Consider the following 17,809-nt stretch of genomic DNA (forward strand, 5'->3'; position numbering starts at 1 on the left):
TATGACAGCAACGTTACAAATTACTCAACAACCAACTTTTCACACCAGCGTTTGAAGATTTCTGTGTCTAAATTCAACACATCAATGTGTGCATTCGAGGGCCAGAAAGCTTGAGGTCTTCTATCTCTTCAGGTTCAACCTGATTTGAAGGCAGGGGACCACGCTAGGATTCACCCTAGAATGTAAGGCAAACTCTGGCTTCATTTTTACTATTGTAGTTGCAGTCTTAGACTCAGCATTGCACAGGATAAGCCATCACTGAAAAGAATTTGACAGGGCCCTTTGAGTTTAAAAAAGAACCCTTTTCCTTTTTTTTTTTTTTAAATGTCACACTATACACTAGCAGAGAAAGTCTTCACATTTGTCAAGAGCGTTGGGCAGTCTGATGACAATCAGTAACTTCATATATGCAGCTTCAAAGCAGTGTCCAGGCACTGCTTTCTCCAGCAATGAAGATCTGCATGATTTGGGGGGGGGATTTACAGAGTAAAGAGGTATCTGTGGTCTCCCACCACAGGCATAAACCTCTGGCCTGAGACTGCAGTAATCTACAGATAAGCGTTCAAGGCACTGGCTGGTTTTTAGGATGTGACATATCTACGGATGGGTTAGATGGATGAGGTCTGTTTTAGGATGACATTTGGTTCCCAGTTAGAAAAGTATTCTTACTACTCCTTTCCTGGGGTTTTTGTGCTAGAATTCAAGTGATCTTTGGCCTAGGAGAGCAAGATGAAGTAGAAAGGAGTAAAAGCAAAGGGAAAGAAAGACCTACATAACCTCAGAGCTGAACAAGGGGCCTCAACCGCCTGAGCGAAGGGATGGCTCAGGACGGTAGTAGCCTGTGGGACACAACCAAAGCCCGCAGAGTTCAGGCTATGAAGTCCTCAGACTCAAGAGTTGGAAACGGCCTTCTAACAGAGTCTTCGTTTACCGAATATCGCACCGTCTCCCTGAGCCTGCGAGTAACGGCCCAACAGGCAGCCGCGATGCCCGAGGAGAACTGGCGCTCCCCTGCCGGCCGCCGCCGCTCTAACGGCTCCTTTTTGGGGAAGGGGATCGCTGGGGAGGGGGAGCCGGCGCGAAGAGGCGAAGCGGCGACCGGCGGTGGGGGCAGACGCCCGCCGGAGAAGCGGGGAGAGACCGAGGGAAGAAAGGGGAGACGCGACGGCAGCCGGGGTAAGGGACCGGCACCCCGGTCCCCCCCGCGGGAGCGGCCAAACCGGGAGGGGTGGGATGGGGCGGGGGGGAGGCAGCCGTCCGCCAGACGAACTTGTGTAACGAGCTCGGGGAAGGAACCGTTCCCCCGCCGCGCCCCCGCTGCCTCCTCCCCTCGGCGGAGCCCGCCCGTCTCCGCTCCTCCTTTGCAGCCAATGGCACTAAGCGAGGTGGCTGCATGTGGTGGCGCGGACCCAGCGCCCGGGCTGGGAGGAGAGGAGGAGGAGGAGGAGGAGGAGGAGGCGGCAGCAGGCTCCGCTCGCTCCCGGCTCCCGCTCCCCGGCCCCGGGCACTCCTCCCGCCAGCGGCGGCCGGCCGCGGCGCTGCCCGCCCCGAGCTGCCCCTCGTCGCTCCCTCTCGCTACCCGCAGCATGGACTCGGACTCCGGGGAGCTCAGCGAGGGCGAGCTGGTCTCACCCGCAGGTAAGCGGGGGCGAGGCTGGGGATGGGGGGGGGGTGCCGCCTAGCCCCGCCAAGGACGGGAGGAGGAAGGGGTCTTCCCCCGCCGCCTCCGAGGCGGCCGCGGGGCAGGGCTGCCAGGCTCGGCGCCGAGGGGAGGTCGCCGCCGTCCCGCCGTAAGCCGAGAAGCGTCCCCTCGGCCCGGCCGCCCCTCGGGCGGTGCGAGCGGGAACCGGCTCCTCCGGCCGAGGCGCCCCGCGGGGGCGGGAGGGGGGCGGCGCGGCCCCGGGCTCCGCGCTGCCCCGGCCCGTTGCGTTCAGCCGCGACGTGACGGCCGGCTAAATCGGCAGCGCTGGCGTGAAGCCGACGCGTTGTGCTTTATATCGAGAGGCTGGGAAGTTTTTTTTTTTTTTTGGGGGGGGGGGGGGTGGTTAGGGTTATTTTGCTGCTGTGGCTCCGGGACGGCAGCGGTTAGCCCGTGTGCAGAAGGGGACGCTCCCCCTTCCCTTCCCTCCCCTCGGAGGCCGGCATGCAGCGCCAGGGGGCCGCTAGGCTTTGGGTTTCGAGTCCTCACTCGCCACCAAAAAACCCTAAAAATGCTGCTGTCTGCCCGCGGCAGCCCGCATAGTTCTTAGATGAGACAGAAGGAAAAAAAAAAAAAAAATCTCTCCTGCCACTTCCAATTCTCCACATTCCTGTGTCCTACGCAAAAACAAACCGTTGCCGATGTGCCGTAATCCAACGCCGCCCTGCACAAACACTAAATGGGGACAATAAACTTGTATGAAATCCAGCACACGCAGAGGTACGTTTGCTCTACCGGCACAGCATGCGTCCCAGTGCCGGTCCGCGGAGAACTGCCACGGGCTCAAGGCCACCCTCTTCTCCCCACGCACACCTCGAGGTCTCTAACACTTCTTCCGACAGCGGTGGCGTTGCCCTGCCAGCAGCAGAGCAGGCTGCGGCGGTATGGCACGCACGGCCGGCATCTGACTGACACTAGGTGCCGAAGGGACCTGTTTGACCTCCAGCTTCCCACGGTGGAAGTCGCAGGCACCTTCCCTGAAGCCGTTTCACTGGCATCAGACACCAGTAAGCGCAATTCAAGTGATGGCTGAAGTTGTCCTAGTGATCATAATAAACCCAAGTAGAAAGTTACCACATCATGTTACGAGATCTTCTTCAAGAGGAAAAAACAAACAAACAAAAAAAACCCAAAACAACCAAAAAACCCCCACTTTTCACCACAATCTGCCCAGTTTAGACATGTCCTTTATCCCAGCTGGCACCTCCCCCACCCCCAAAAAGAAAGGTTTTGAACACCAAACAATATTTTAACTACAATAGGAAAAAGACGCCAGAGACTTTGCAAAATATTTTAACTGTCCTATTAATACAGCAGTGATGAACAACAGTAGGAAGTCATAAGATAAATAGGTGTCGTCTTGTCTGGTCTCCCAACAGAATGGGATGTTATAGCGTAGTCTTAAATCCCATTCAGATTGAAATATTAGGGGTATTTACTCTTGATATCGTGCTTTGTATTTTCTTACTTGAGATCTAGAGAATGAACTAAGACTAGCAACAGGTCATAAAGCTCCTTATATTCATAAGGCTCCATTAGGCTGAACTTACTAACACAGACCACCGACAGCTATAGTTTTTCATCCAAATATTCAAAGCAGCGCATGAAGTGCAAGTTACCAACATTACACTTATAGACAAATTGATGTAATATAGCTCCTGCCAACAACTTACTCCTGTTCGGAATAGGATTTTCTTTTAAATAAATTAAAAATAACTATGCTTAGAGATTGCCATAAGTGCTTTTTATGTCATCACTTGCTAGCTGCCAAGAGTTGATGTTCATCAGTCTCCTCTCCTCTTTTCTGTTCCCTTCTTTGTACTGTCCAAGAGAAGAAAAACCTGGTATTTTGACCATACATGGCAGATGCCTATGCAGTGGAAGAGAACTGGAATACAGTGAGAACTCGGTGGTTTTGTCTTAGCCAGTTGCAATCGTTTTTTCTGCACTAAAGAATTACTTACTGTTTGTATCCCCCGTCCTCTTCGGAAAGATACATTTTTGCTAGATTTCATTTGGTCTTTTTTCTGTACTCTGCCATATGTACAGCGCAGTATCGCTCTGTACGTGGGTGTTCAGCAGTCACGCTGTCAGTCATTGTTGCAGGCACAGAAGCTGAGGGTTATAGTGTGGGATTCAGTCACCACCTTGTTGAGGGAGGTGTCGCACCCCGCAGGACCCAGGGGCATTCTGCCTGCAGCTTACAGGGCAAGCGGAGTGCCTCGGAGAAGTATTTGGGATGAAGTCCTAGTAATGGTTCGATTTTGGCCACTGATTTCGGAACAGCTAGGATTTTGTACCAGAAGCGACACCAACTTGAACGTTTAGCTTACTCTCTTCATTACCAGTCTCCGCACTTCTAAGTTTGTAAAGCGGCGACTTCAGTTTACACAGTTAAAACTCCTTGCAGCCACTGCCCACTTCTTAGGTTGTCCGATTGTTCAAGCCCAGCAAGATACAGTTTACTTTATCACCAGGGCTCCGTGATGCTAACGCAATACAGATGTTTAAAAACATATCCCACTTAAGGGTTCGTACTACTCGTGCAGTACTTAGCCTTTTGCTCTGTCCTGGTGGAGCAGCACCCCTACCATTCCTGGGACTCGGACGGGCGTGCACAGGACAGGAGGCTACCTTGTACGCTCCCACCATCTGCCACACACGCCTGGCTTCCAAGAGCCAGCTGGAGTCTTACTCCCAGATCCCAGCAGCCTCATTTCCTTTAATAGCCCACTTAAAGCTGAGTCTCCAAGGAGGCAGAACTATTTTTTCTGTATTTATTCCGAACATGTTGTCATGAAAGCACCTTCGTAGTTCTTTGGTGCAAACAAAAAGCTCCTTATATGCGAGTAGTGCAAGATGTTAGCTGTGCTTTAAAACAAACAAACAAACAAAAAGCACCACACAAGAATATCCAGCTCCACAGCCTTGCCCTCCACAAGTCTTCTCACACCCATCTGTTACTGCTTCACATTTGAGTTGTCTATATAGTCAAAAAGTTTGGGTTTGGTTTGGGGGGGGGGGGGGGTGTTTTGTTTTTTTTCAAAAAAGTTACTCATGAGACAGACTCCTATTAAGAGCATTAAACAGGTCTTGCACAAGTCTGAAAAAAATTATATATTATGATGCAAAAGAAAAAAAGTTGTGTGCTTACTAGCACTACCCTCAGTGAAACTTCTTGAGTTTTACTGTACATGCAACTAGTCCCATTTCTTTTCGTATCCTATAGATAAGCTTTTGAGAACTGAACAGGTAATCTTAAAATAGAACGTTGTTCTCATTTTATAATGTCCACCTGTTGAGAGACTGCTTTCTTTAAAAAACTCTTCTGTAGAGCAATGGACTAGCTTTTCCCAGCTCTTTCATAGGCAGCCTACCACATAAAAGTATGATCCTCCGTACCATCTTTCAGAGTAACATTTCACAAAAATCCAGGTCATCACCAACAGCAATGATTTTGCAGTGGATTTGGAGATTCTGCACGTAAGAGAAAGAAGGCAGCAGACCTTCATTTGGTGTGCCTTGTCCTAGGTTCCCTGGTTGAAACAGGCAGGAATTTGGCCATATAGCTTTTATGCGATATTGATTTAAGCCTTTCTACAAGCTACTAAGTCAGAATGTAGATTTCCATGTTTATTTTAATGGAGCTATTATGTTGCACTATTAACACGATAACTAGAGGCTAAATTGCCTGTATGGTCTTTGAAACAACACAGATTAATTTAATGAAGTTTAATATATCCTGGAGAGTAAACTGTTGCTAGTCCCTTCTCTGGCTTTCTTCCCACTGAAGTCCAAAGACATTTGGCCTAGGAAAGAGACCAGCTTGCATTTCAAGTGGAGCTCTAAACTGGTGACAGGATTTGTTTGTTTGTTTTTTAAAACATTAACACTGTGGAGGCTATAACTTTATATGATGCCACGGATAACAAAATGAAGACAACCTTATCACTAGGCTTGCATCCATAAAGGCAGTGGGAGTCTTATTGCATTCAGTAGGGCCAAGATCTTACTCTACAACTCCCAGCACAAAAATATTAATGCATTTTTAAATTATTTGATAAATTATCTGAACCCTACCCTGGCCAATAAATATATACTTAGTAAAAACAACAACATGTTTAAACATTATTTACTGTTGTAAAACAGCCCCAACAGACATGAATAATTTTTCTGGAGCTGTAAAATTATTTGATTTGCAATGCTTAGCTAATTTTTTTTCCTGCAAATTATTTATCATGCTACATGAATTGCCTGTACTTTTGTGGTACTAATCTTTTAAGTCTGTCACATATTGTAATCACTTTTACAGAGTTAAATGCCATTCAAGAGCTAATATATACTTGTAAATATAAAATGAATTAGAAAGTGTACTTTAAGATATTTAGCACTTAATTATTTGAGGCACTAGTAACATGCTTATGTGACATAAAGTGCAAGTAAGCATTTTATAAGTCTTTTTGCAGTATCACACTGGTCATTTGAACAACGTTTATCCTGACAAAATGTATACTTTGCCCCAGGGAATACTTGTGTGTTTGAACAAGGAGGGTTTTGATTTAATGAAGCCTTGTTTTGATTCGACATTGAAAGTTCCAAGTCAAATATGCAATAGTATTTATTGGACTTTAGACAAGCCAGCAGAAGTGGTAGATAACAGCATACTCACAGTATGGAAGCTAGAAAAAAAAAAAACCAACCAAAAACCCCACAACACTATTTTGAGTGGAAGGTGCAGACTCTACTGGATGCTTCTGTTACGAAGTGCTTTCTAGTACCTGTCTAATAAAGGGCTCTCCCTTCCCTTCTGCTGGAAAACAAAGGAAAAACAAAGCTAGTTGAAAAAAAGATGGACAGACAACAGACATGAACTAGTATGTTGCAGGAACCCATGCTCCAAACTCTCTTACAGGGTATTTTGGATCACACTGCAAGCTGAGGCGAGCATGTGTCCAAGTTTCTCTGCCAAGACCAAGTGGGCAAGAGACACTTCAGGATGAGCAGGCAGCAGCTGCCTGTAAGAGCAGCAGCTAGGGCAGGCATACGAGCCAAGAGCCTGGCTGGGTGAATTTTTTTTGGATCTCTTTACTGTTCCCTCCAGGAAACACCTGGGCTGCTGATTCACACACAGACCCCTCTTTAGCACAGCGACTGTCAGATTGAGAGCCTTGCCCAACTGAAAAAAAAAAAAAAAAAATAAAAACTTTGGAAGGCAAAAAAATCTAATCATGCTGTGATGATATTAAAGACCGTAAATAATCCCATTTTTGTCAAGTTGAGTAGACAACTTGGACAAGCAGAATAGATAGTTTAGTTGAACAGGTCAACTTGTTCAGGCTTCTGTTTTTTAAAGTCAAGTGGAAATATGAACTTCATGAAGCACTGGATTGAAGCCCAAGCTCACCTGCTTGTGCAAGAGCAACATCTGTGGATGAGACTGCTAAGCAGCAGTAGCCAATACTGTATGAGATAACACTCTTTTCAGTAGCTTTGATAGTTTCTTCCTACTTTTGAGAGGATGGCATATGAAAACATGTGACCTCAGAAGGATTTGTCATCTTGGGTGAAGCAAAATCTGACTCCCAGGTAGGGATAGCAGGCATATGAAGAATGCTGTGGTAAGTTATTTTAGTGCATAAATACTTGATGTTCTTGATCAGAACTGCTCACTTTCAGGCACAGAAGCCAGCCACAACTTCACCAGGTCAGAGACAACCTGTTTCTCAGGCAGCAAGGTCAATTCTACACTTACGTGAATGATGCTTGTAAGGGGCTCTCCATAGCCACAAACTAAGCTGTTCCCACCCAAAATTATAATGCTGCTAGCAGTCACTGAACAGAAAGCTTCTACTTTTTCTAATACGTGGATATGGACAAGCCTCGGTGCGGGAATTTATGATGCCAAATGAAGTTCATAGACAGGAATATGAAGCAATATCCTGCCACACAGCAATCATTGACCATTCCTGTCTACCTTGCCAAAGGCCTGGGATGACAGTGGGTTCCATTTGATGAGATATTTTGGCAATAGTGGATGACCTGTGCAAGGCAATGAGTGCATCTCCTCAAAAAACTCACACTTCCCATTTGACGAAATAAATCTTTTATCCTTTCTTCTCATCTACACCAAAGATTAAGAAGTCACGGAAGGAAGAGTAAGTCACTGATTTTGTTCATAGTGGAAGAACAAAGCTATAAACCCCACCTAAAAAGAAAAACAGTAGGCCAGATAGATGAGAGAGAGTTCCTGACAACTTGACCTGCCTGAGAAGCCATTTTACCCATAGCGTCAGCTTTGGGGTGACAGGCCCTCCCAGGTCCCCAGAAAGTAGCAGAACCCTGTAACTTTCTAAGAGTGCTCGCTATCTTTTCTAGTAAACTAAACAGGACCTGGCTGTGGGCCCAAGCAGTGGTACACAATCCTCTAAACTGTTTATCTATTAATATAGTTCCTGGCACTGTTTCAGCCCATGCCAGATAGCCTCCCACAAAATGTCCTGGCATGAGACAGAGGATAACAGTGGCCAGTATGAATTAAACAACATTTGGAGTGTGGGAAAGAATTTAGCTTGCATCCAGATGGCAGTACGATGCCTGTACAACAGGTTCTGTCCCAGTTTATTTACAGACAGAGACCCCGTGGTCAGAGCAGGGCGCAGACATTCTTCGCTATCACCATGACTTCTGGTGCACTGCTCAAGGCTGTCCAGGCTGTTGGACTGCTCGTGGACCTCTCTCAGGGCAGCTGCCTTGGGCCAAGACCTGGGTTTGGAGCCTTGCCCAATTAAAAATGTGTTATTTTCTGCAGAAATCTCTCTGCCAGTTAGATTATGGGAGGGCATCTTACTGATCAGACTGACAAGTCTAGCTGAAGGAGACTCATGGGAAGCCAAGACCAACTTGTTGCAATAATTATGACTTTATACCCAAAACTCAAACATCTTCTTGAGAAGCCAAGCTGAGCTCAGACACCAGCTGGTAGCCAGTGATTTTTCTGCTCTTTAAGGCAGCCATCTTTAATGAAAAAGGCTAAGAAAGAGCAAAAGTCACTTTGCTGTCCTTTCCAGTGGTCACTAATGCCTCCTTGGTAGAGATTCTGTTTTACGTTTTATCAGTTGGTTCTGTCTCACTTTTCCCACAGAAGAACGGAGTGAGCAGTCTCTCTGTACACATGTAGATTTAAGCCAACATCTGTTGATGTAACAACAGAAATAGAGCAGGAAGATTATTTTCATCTATGATACGAAACAAACACTTCACCATGAAGACATTCCCTTTGGTCTTCTTACTAGTCCTAGTTTAATATGAAAGGTAATCTGAAACACAAATAGTAAAAATGAGCAGAATACCTCCCTACCACCAATGAGCATCTCATTTCTGGCATTAACTTTGTTTATCCAAGCAGCTTGTGTTACAGGAAGAACTAAATTTTCTCTCTTTCTCTTTGAAGACATGTATTAACACTATTATTGTGTTACTGTTTCATTTCCAAATAGTTTTCCATTTACTTTTAGATCGCATAGTTTACATGGTCAAATCACTGACAGATATAGACCAAACAAATGCAGGTTTCCTGGACTTTTCGAAGTGAGGGGGGGGTGATTTTTTTTTTTTTTTTTAATTGAGATAACCATCTTTCAGATGATTTCTCCAACAAAACCTCTGTGGTTTTGTTTGCTTGCATTTAATTTTAACTTTGTGTATTTGTGCATTGTTTCCACTTCACCCCCAGAAGTCAGAGGAAAGTAGGTTAAAGGTATCAAGAGTGACCTTCATGTTCACTTCAAAGCGAGTTACAGTTGATGCCTCGCTATTCTGATACTTGTCAGCATTTTCATAGAATCATTTAGATTGGAAAAGACCTTCAAGATCATCGCGTCCAACCATCATCCATGCCCACTAAACCATTTTGATACTTTATTTCATTAATGATCTCCACTGCTAGGGAAACTGTTTAGTAGTAGATGCAAAAATAATCAGTACAGTCATTATGATGCAGAGCTACTGGATTTCTTAGAAAATTATAAAGAATCAGTGATGAAAAACGTTGACTTGGAATACAGGTTTAGGAATGGGATTAAAAGTTCAAGCCTAAGTATATGTAAAGACCACTTCCACAAACTTTGTAGAGTGTCAGTATGCCTCATTCTTACTAACTTGGACTGACTGGTGCCCTTTAAGTATGCCAGGGTCTATATAACTAAAAGAGGAAGGTTTTGCTCAGTGATTAAACCTCACCTCTATTAGAAACCCCCTTCTATCGTATAAGTCTAGCCTGACCTCAGCTATGAGGTCTCTCTGGCTTCTCTCTGACCTGTATTTGTTTTTAAGAGTCTACTTCCATGTCAGTTCTTAAAGGTTGGTATCAGATATCATCCTGCATAAGAAGGAATGACATAACACTTTGTATCCTTCAGGCAGATACAGCTGAGATTTTACTCTTGCCTGCACCCCTGCACACCCTCCCCTTCCCCCCCCCCAAAAAAAAAAAACCACCCCACCATCACAAAAAACCAACCTAACCCATACAACTAAAAAAAAAACAAAACAAAACAAAAAACAAAAAAACCAACCACCACAAAAAGCCACCAACCCAGACCAGTACCCCTTAGAGAAATCATACAGAATTGATGGAAAGCCAAGAACAAATCATCTTAAGGACAGATGAATAACAATGTTCTTCATAATTCCATGATTTAACTTTAAAATTTGGACCAAATCAGAGCTTTTAGGGCAGTGTCAATACTTAGTTGTGAATCAGCTGGTATCCTTTTATCCTCCAGACCAGGATATCTCCTGTAGTTTCGAGGCTGATTTCCAAAGTGTGAACTAGGGTTCTTTTTAACTAGTTGGTATCATTCACTTCAACAAGTTCCAGAGAAAGTTGTGCTGATTTTGCTCAGGGCTAGGTGTTTAAAAGCATAGTTATGAAGAGCCAGAAAACAGCCACTTCCAATGTTATGTTGCTACATGCAACAGCTTGTGCTGGTAAAAATGACTGTTTTGACTACATCAAGAACAGCGAGTGGAACTGCACCCTTGGAGGACATGCAGAAATGCCTCATGCTTTGAAAAAAAGGTCTGGCATATGCAGTATACTGTGGCACGCAGAAGGCAAGGAAGGTCAAAAGCCTCCTTGCACCCTCCCTTTAATTGCCACATGCTACCAAAGGGGCCAAGTCCCTTGCAGGAATGCAGGTACCCGGATTTTAGCCATATTCTCCATCTTCTAACCTCTAGAATCTTTTCCAATTCTTTCTCTTTCCACCCATCCTCACCTTTTATACTAACAACATGTGTTCCTTCTCCAGATACCCACATCTTTCTAGCATATAACCGATCTCTCATTTCCCCTGTGCCTTGGCCAATATGCTATTCTTTTGCAAGTGTCAATTCTTCCAGTATTGAGCCAATTCTTCTTCCTGAAGTCATTTCTTCTCAAATATTCTTGGGTTTATGATTTCTGCCACTATGAAAGGGAGTAAATGCTGTCAGATTATATTTCATGAAAGGGAAGACTGATGGGAGTAAGATATTGTCCTGTCTTGTAATTTGAGGTATTAGAAACAGATTTGCCTTGCCAGAGGAACTCGCCTGCTTTCTCTGGCAAACAAACAATACAGACAGTGGGCTTGTAAGTGAGATCGGTGTCATCTTGATTAGTAAAGCATGCTGAGAACAGGAAAGTTAATTTTATTTTGAAATACCGAAACAGGTAGATGCAATATTTGCCAGAAAGTGAGAACACAATAGCATCTCCACAGATAACAAGAGCTTCCCTGTTATTTCCAGAGTGCATTCCTGAACGAAAAACTACTGGGAGAAACAGCATATCCTCACTCCCATGAGATCAAATCATTGGGCTTGAATAGCAGGTCCGGGGGAGAATTGCATTCATCTCCAGACACAGCAGCCTGTGAGTGTCACTGATCAAATGAGGTTAGAGGAGGACACTGCTTTCTAGTGACAAAACTTAATTACAAGGAATAAAGGAAAACAGAGCTTAGCCCTTTTGCACAGTATTGTGATGAACCATGGCATGCAGATCTCCCCCACCCAAGTTTACCAATATATTTTCTTAAAAGTTTTAAAAAATTTTAATGAAAAGATATTGTAAGAGGATTCACAGAGATTGCCTCTAGAAAGCAAGCAGAAGCTTTAAACAGCTGTGAAGAGGCAGCAAAGGTGAGATGCTTCTAGAAACTAAACTTTTCCTTACTTAGGACAAGAATGCCTCTTTCAGTGTTCTGCCAACGAGACAAGGATGAGAGCACAGAAATACACCAAGGGAGGCTTTAGGGAAAGGACTTGAAGCAGAGGAATTGCCAAGAAGGTGCAGGTTCACGAGAACACCAACACAGCACCTGCATCCACCTTCCCACTCCACCACTGACCTGGCTGAGCTGAATCAAACTCAAATCAGGGCTGAGTCTGCCCTTTGCAGGGCCAGCAGCCGCCCCAGTACCTAGGTTTCATCTTCCATCACCAGGGTGGCTAGAAACAGGGTCCCTATTTTCCACCACATCATCTCTCTGGATCACTAACCCTAAGTGCCAGACCCACCTCGTTTGTCCCCAGACAGCGACATCTTGTGCGTGACCTGCCAGAAGGCAAGACGACACGCGGTTCTGCGCAGCGGATCGGGAAACAGGCAGGGAGAACACAGCTCTGCCCTGGTGCAGCCCTGCCCCGTTGGCATGGTGCAGCACAGCAGGAGACACATGCTCACATTTCATGATTTTGCAGTCAGGATGTCTGTGCATCTTTCAAATTCCCAAGAGCTATGTCTGTGCTTGCCCATCCATGTACAGAAGATGAGTAACAGTTGCTCTTGCACTCCTTAGAGCTCTGTGTATTTACCTTTTAGAACTTCTCTAGGAAAATATTGCCTTAGCAACAGCTGAGCAGTATTAAGACAGAGACAAGTGATGTGTAGGAAGAGAATTTAGGGCGGGGGGAACCATTATTCAGTGTTTTCCATATTTTCATAGAACAGAATTTAATTTCCTTGAAGTTATTGCAGTCAATGACAAGCAGCTAGAAAGGTTCATGTGAAATACCTCTGGCTGTGCGCTGAAATAAAGTATGACTAGACATACCAAATAACCAATACAGGCAGCCACAGACTGCGAGAGGTTTTTTGACTATATACTTGTTACTGAAACAGCTTGTCTTTGTTTGTAGACTTCCTTTTTCCGCATAGCCATGTTTGATGGAAATTCAGGTAGCGTGTGTGCCATTACCTTAAACAACTAATTCTGGAATACTTTGTTTCTTTCCTCACTTTTACTGACATTAAAGCAGTAGTTACGCTTCCTAATAAGTATTATGGTTTAGGGACAGTTGACGCCTAAGCTTAGTCACTTCATCAATGACTAAAATACAAATTCTTTCTGCTCTACAGATCATATGTTATTAAAGAGAGTGAAAACAAATCCTTAAATAAGTACTTAACTTGCTTCTAAAGCAATGTAGCTTCTTTACCATGATAAAGTGATAAAAATACACATGAAATCATAAAGCTTATAAAACTCACAGCAATTTTGTTGCTGAAAGTTTTACAGCTATCTACTTGAATTCATTTGGTTTGAAACTTGCCTTGGCCTAACCTTTTTCTGAGCTGAAAACATTTTTTTATACAAACAGCATGTGATTGAATATAACTAAGATTTTTTTTTTCCTACATGTGAAGTGGATGAAAGTAATTTTCCTTAAGTAAGGAAATGCTATATATAGAAGAAAAGCTAAATACTTTCAAGTCATAGACTTCAGTAGGGTTTTTGACATCATCCCTAGAGAGGCAGAAATAAAACAAACAATATAAAAGCAGTTTTCTCCATAAAAATACACAGAACATCAGAAACAGCTTAGTAAGGAGAACAGTGTTCTGCAGAATGGAAGTCATTATCCTGTTGGTTCGCATTTTTCCCTGTACTAATGATCATGCCCTGCTACCACATATGGGAGGTGCACACACATCAGTAGGCAAGACTGATGTTAAGCTATGTTTTAAATGTTTTTAACAAATGTCAAGACCTGAATAAGTCATAGAAGGTGTAGGCTCTGCAACTATTGAGAGGTACAGTGTGGAATAACAGCTCTGGGAAGAAAAGAATGCTACAGGGCATTTTTCTGCCATCAAAATTGCAGACTGTTATTGGGGATAAATCAACCTCTGCCTCCCCATAGTTGCCCCTGGGGAGCACCATGGCTAGGAATCTGCCTCCCTAGGAAGAACTGCACACAATGCTGCTGCTATGCTAGAAAAAAAATCTGCATCTTGACCTTTTGCAGCTCTTCTCAGGCCTTGAGGGCAACACACCTGGATCATGCCAGGAGTTGGAGTAGGTTCTCTTGTTGGGGTTTTTCTGTTTTGTTTTTAGCAGATCCACCAAAAAAAAAACCCCACAAACCCAACATATATATGCAGAGACACATAAAATTGGTATTTAAATTTACTTTCACTTGGGTTCCCATATACACACACCTTTCATGATGGCAAGGGGGAAACAGAGGGCGGTTTGCCTAAAACAAACAATTTACAGTGAAATAGCAAATAATCTCAGGACAGTACTACCTGGGTCAGTGAAAGCAGGGTGACTGATTCTGCAATAGCACACTTACTCAGGTAGAGCAGGCATCACAGGGGAAATGTTAGATGGCTACAGTTGAAGGGTCTAGGGAGGATACTCCTAGGATATGCCCAGGTATGTCAGATTTCAACATATGGAATGCTGATTTTGGGTTTATGTAATTCAGAGCTGTTCTAACAGAGTACACAGGGATAGACACGTGTGGAGTAACAGAAAATGGCAGTATTGAAGAAACTTCACCATGTTTCCACATGCTCATTTGGACTAAGATGGAAAAAAAAAATATCTAAGCAAGGTTTTCCAGGGGTTTTTTTCCCTCTCTCTTCAGTTTTTCAACCAAACAGTGGCAGGATTCCTTTCTTCATGTAACATCCCAATAGGTGTCTGTACTAATAATACTGTATTTATTTTAAGCCTGACCTTCCATATTAATGGTTTGTCCACCAGTTTAATACATTGTTAAAGGTATATGTCATTTGTATATCTTTTAAAACAAACTTTGCCACTTCAGATTTCTGTTAAGTAACACCTTCTCGAATTTCAAAGCAAATAGGATTTGAAATTTAAGGACGTTGTAAAGATGCCAGTCCAATTTCTTTGTGCAACCTCCCGTACAATATCATTTCAAAATCTGATGGATGAAGCACTGGACTGACAGCAGGGTCTTAATCACAGCCTTAAGCAAGTATTTCAGTTGTATCTATTTCTCCTCCCATTCCTAGTCTGCTTTGTCCCTTTACCTTTACTATTTCTAGGTCAGGAGTGTCTTTCATTATGATTTTGTGCAGTAAGAACCCCAAGATGCTTTATTAAAAGCTAGTAAATACTAATATCAATGCAGTGCATGGTCACTGCAGGTACTTTTATAGGCATATTATGAAGGAACTTCTATCACCGAGAAAGAAGCTGCACCTCTGCAGTTAACACATCATCTTCAGTATGAAAGATGCATACACATTCAATATGGTCTTTCAGAAGTCTTTCATAAAAGGCTGCAGTTTGAGCACTAATTTATCTTAACCACACTTGACTTTTTGTCATACTAAACAGATGACTGCAATTATTTTTTTTCCCCTCAATAAGCAGTGCTACTGCATATCATAAGACAATAAAGGAATGTTACAAACAGAAGTAGAAAATTCATATTTTTTAGCAATTCAACTGAAGAGAACACATTTATGTCCCGTCCCCCCCCATTTTCCTGTTTGCTTCTGATTCTGACTGTCTAGCTCTCTGGCAGTGAAAGCATGTTTGGATTAAAAATAGAACCCACAATTTGAAACTGTCGTGTGTTGCTTTGTTTTGCTTTTCCCTTTAATACATGAGCCTCTTGCCAAAATGAGGAAAGCCTTTCACCCAAAGAGAATTTACCAGAACAAAGTAAGTTTGGCAGAATTAACATGCTCATGACTGCTGGCATGTTTTCCGATACAAGCCTTTCAAAGTACAGGGTGGGATCAAGCACAAAAAGAGATCCTGATCAAGTGATAGGATACAGGCTTTCTTCTGTGACTGTGATACACACACCACGGTCTAACACCACAGTCTTCCCAGGAAACCCACTGTAAGTCACAGACTGAAAAGTATTCCCCACAGCACAGAGTCACTCTATTTTCTTCATAACCAGAGTTTCAGTTCTTCTGCATAAAACAGTTTGTGTGGACTTTACATGTATAACCCACCTACACCATAATCTTCTCAAGAGGTTGATTGCTGCCAAGCTCACTTGTGTGCAGGCCAAGGAATACGGACATTTTCCGATCCTGTCTGTTAAGACTTTTCTGCAGGAAGCTGGCTTTCTAGGGTGTGAATTTGTGCTTTAAAACCATCTGCCCCCTGTTGCTTCATCTCAGGCAATCCCTTAGTGGAAGGCATAATAAATCCCATACTAAGGTGACAAGATCTGGTAACCTGGTACTAAACTTCAGATTCTGGAAAGCCAGATGGAACCTGGCCTGAAATATAACAAACTCCAAAATCAGGTTGGTCCAAGGCATAACCTTTCATTAATAGAGCTCTGGCAGTAATCTTGCCTATAGAAACACAGTTTGAAGAGTTACTAATAAAAAGCTGTAGTGGATAGTGTTATTTTCCTTCTCTCACTTCTCAAGATCAGTTTATTTAATCTAGAAATGAGATCACTACAGGATGTTTTCACCACACACATATACTGGAAGATTGCTAAAGTTAGTTAATGCACACAGGGATCAATGTCTGCTGGAGACAGAACAAGAAGCACTCAGCGTATTTACAGCCAGATTTAGTCTGACATTAGGAAAATCTTTCTAATTTAAGAGTTGCAAGCACTGCATTAAGCTACGAAGGGATGGCGGTCTTTAGGAACAGATTAGGCAAGTATCTCTTCTAGCCAGTTAGTTTTATCTCAGAGAAAGGAATGGATTAGAAGACTGAAAAAGTTTGTTCCTTCGACCTCATGTTTCTATGATACTGAAAAAATACACAGCAATTTGAAGCTTAGTCTGGTGATATAAAGAACCATTTTCTACGCCAAACCAAATTGTTATCCTGACTGTGCTTTCCATGTGAGGAGACAGAATAACCTTTGCCAAAAATTTGTCCTTAACTCCATCTCATTTTCAGCACTGATAGTCTTTTAGATACAACCTCCAATCTTCCTGGAGAGTGTCATTACTTTAGTTAATATCTGTGTAGATAGCCCACTGATCCTAACGCTAGCCAAACAACCCTTGCTGGCTGCAACTTTAGAGCTTCTGAGCCTTGTTCATTGTTCAGTTACCTAATCACCAAGTTGCAGGTGATTTTTAACACAAACTTTGATTTCCAAAGCATAAATGGAGACAGCCCAGTTGCAGAGGCTCATAAAGACACAGCTGAAAAAATTAAAGAAAACCACTTGATTATTCTTATTCCTCCTTCTCTGCAGCAAGCTGAAAAAACATAGATTGTGGTAAACCACGAGATCAGGATGCACCATGCACCACTTGTGTGTATCTTGTGCTATCAGATCACATTCACAATCCATTCTCAGCTCTCCAGATTCAATGGAGACGAATCCCTCGCAGCATCACCTCGGGTATTACTGACCATTAATTGCTACAGCAGGCACTGCCCTATAGGCTGCGGACTGCCCTCCCCTCTCTGGAAGGCAATGTTCCTCCAGAAGCCAGGTGCAGCCACCTTCTGCGCTAGCTGGCTTTGAAAGCAGAAAAAGAGCCAGTCTAAGTCATCAGCAAACTATACCTGAAGGTCTGTCAATAATAGCTTGTATTTACATATCATATAGCCACTGGCCATTATTGACACCTAATGGCAAAATTCCCCCCCCCCCCGCCCTTAAACAATACTAAAGTATAACAATCTCCTGTGGGTAGTTGTAGATACAACTTGCCTAATGCCCACTAGAAGCACTTTGTGGGTGTAAATTACACCTGGCAAAAAGGAAAGTGGACTTCTGGTCAATTAAAAATACACCATCTACTCCCAGCCTATGGACTGATTACATGTTGGTTTACAGCTTAAGAGTGCAGTGAGGCCA

General features: G+C 43.5%; 1 protein-coding gene across 2 annotated transcripts in view; it reads left to right on the plus strand.

The window, feature by feature from the left end:
* Positions 1-1,410: 1,410 nt before the first annotated feature.
* TNFAIP8L3 (TNF alpha induced protein 8 like 3) overlaps positions 1,411-17,809 on the plus strand; it is a 48,721-nt gene continuing 32,322 nt past the window's right edge. For both annotated transcript variants that reach the window (XM_075045255.1, XM_075045254.1), the window contains exon 1: positions 1,411-1,638. Coding sequence is in view for 1 of the 2 variants with exons in the window: in XM_075045254.1 (XP_074901355.1) it covers positions 1,587-1,638 (52 nt within the window). In the remaining variant the exon portion in view is untranslated. The remainder of the gene's footprint in view (positions 1,639-17,809) is intronic.

This window comes from Buteo buteo, chromosome 13 (genome assembly GCF_964188355.1).
Source record: "Buteo buteo chromosome 13, bButBut1.hap1.1, whole genome shotgun sequence".
Taxonomy (NCBI): Eukaryota; Metazoa; Chordata; class Aves; order Accipitriformes; family Accipitridae; genus Buteo; species Buteo buteo.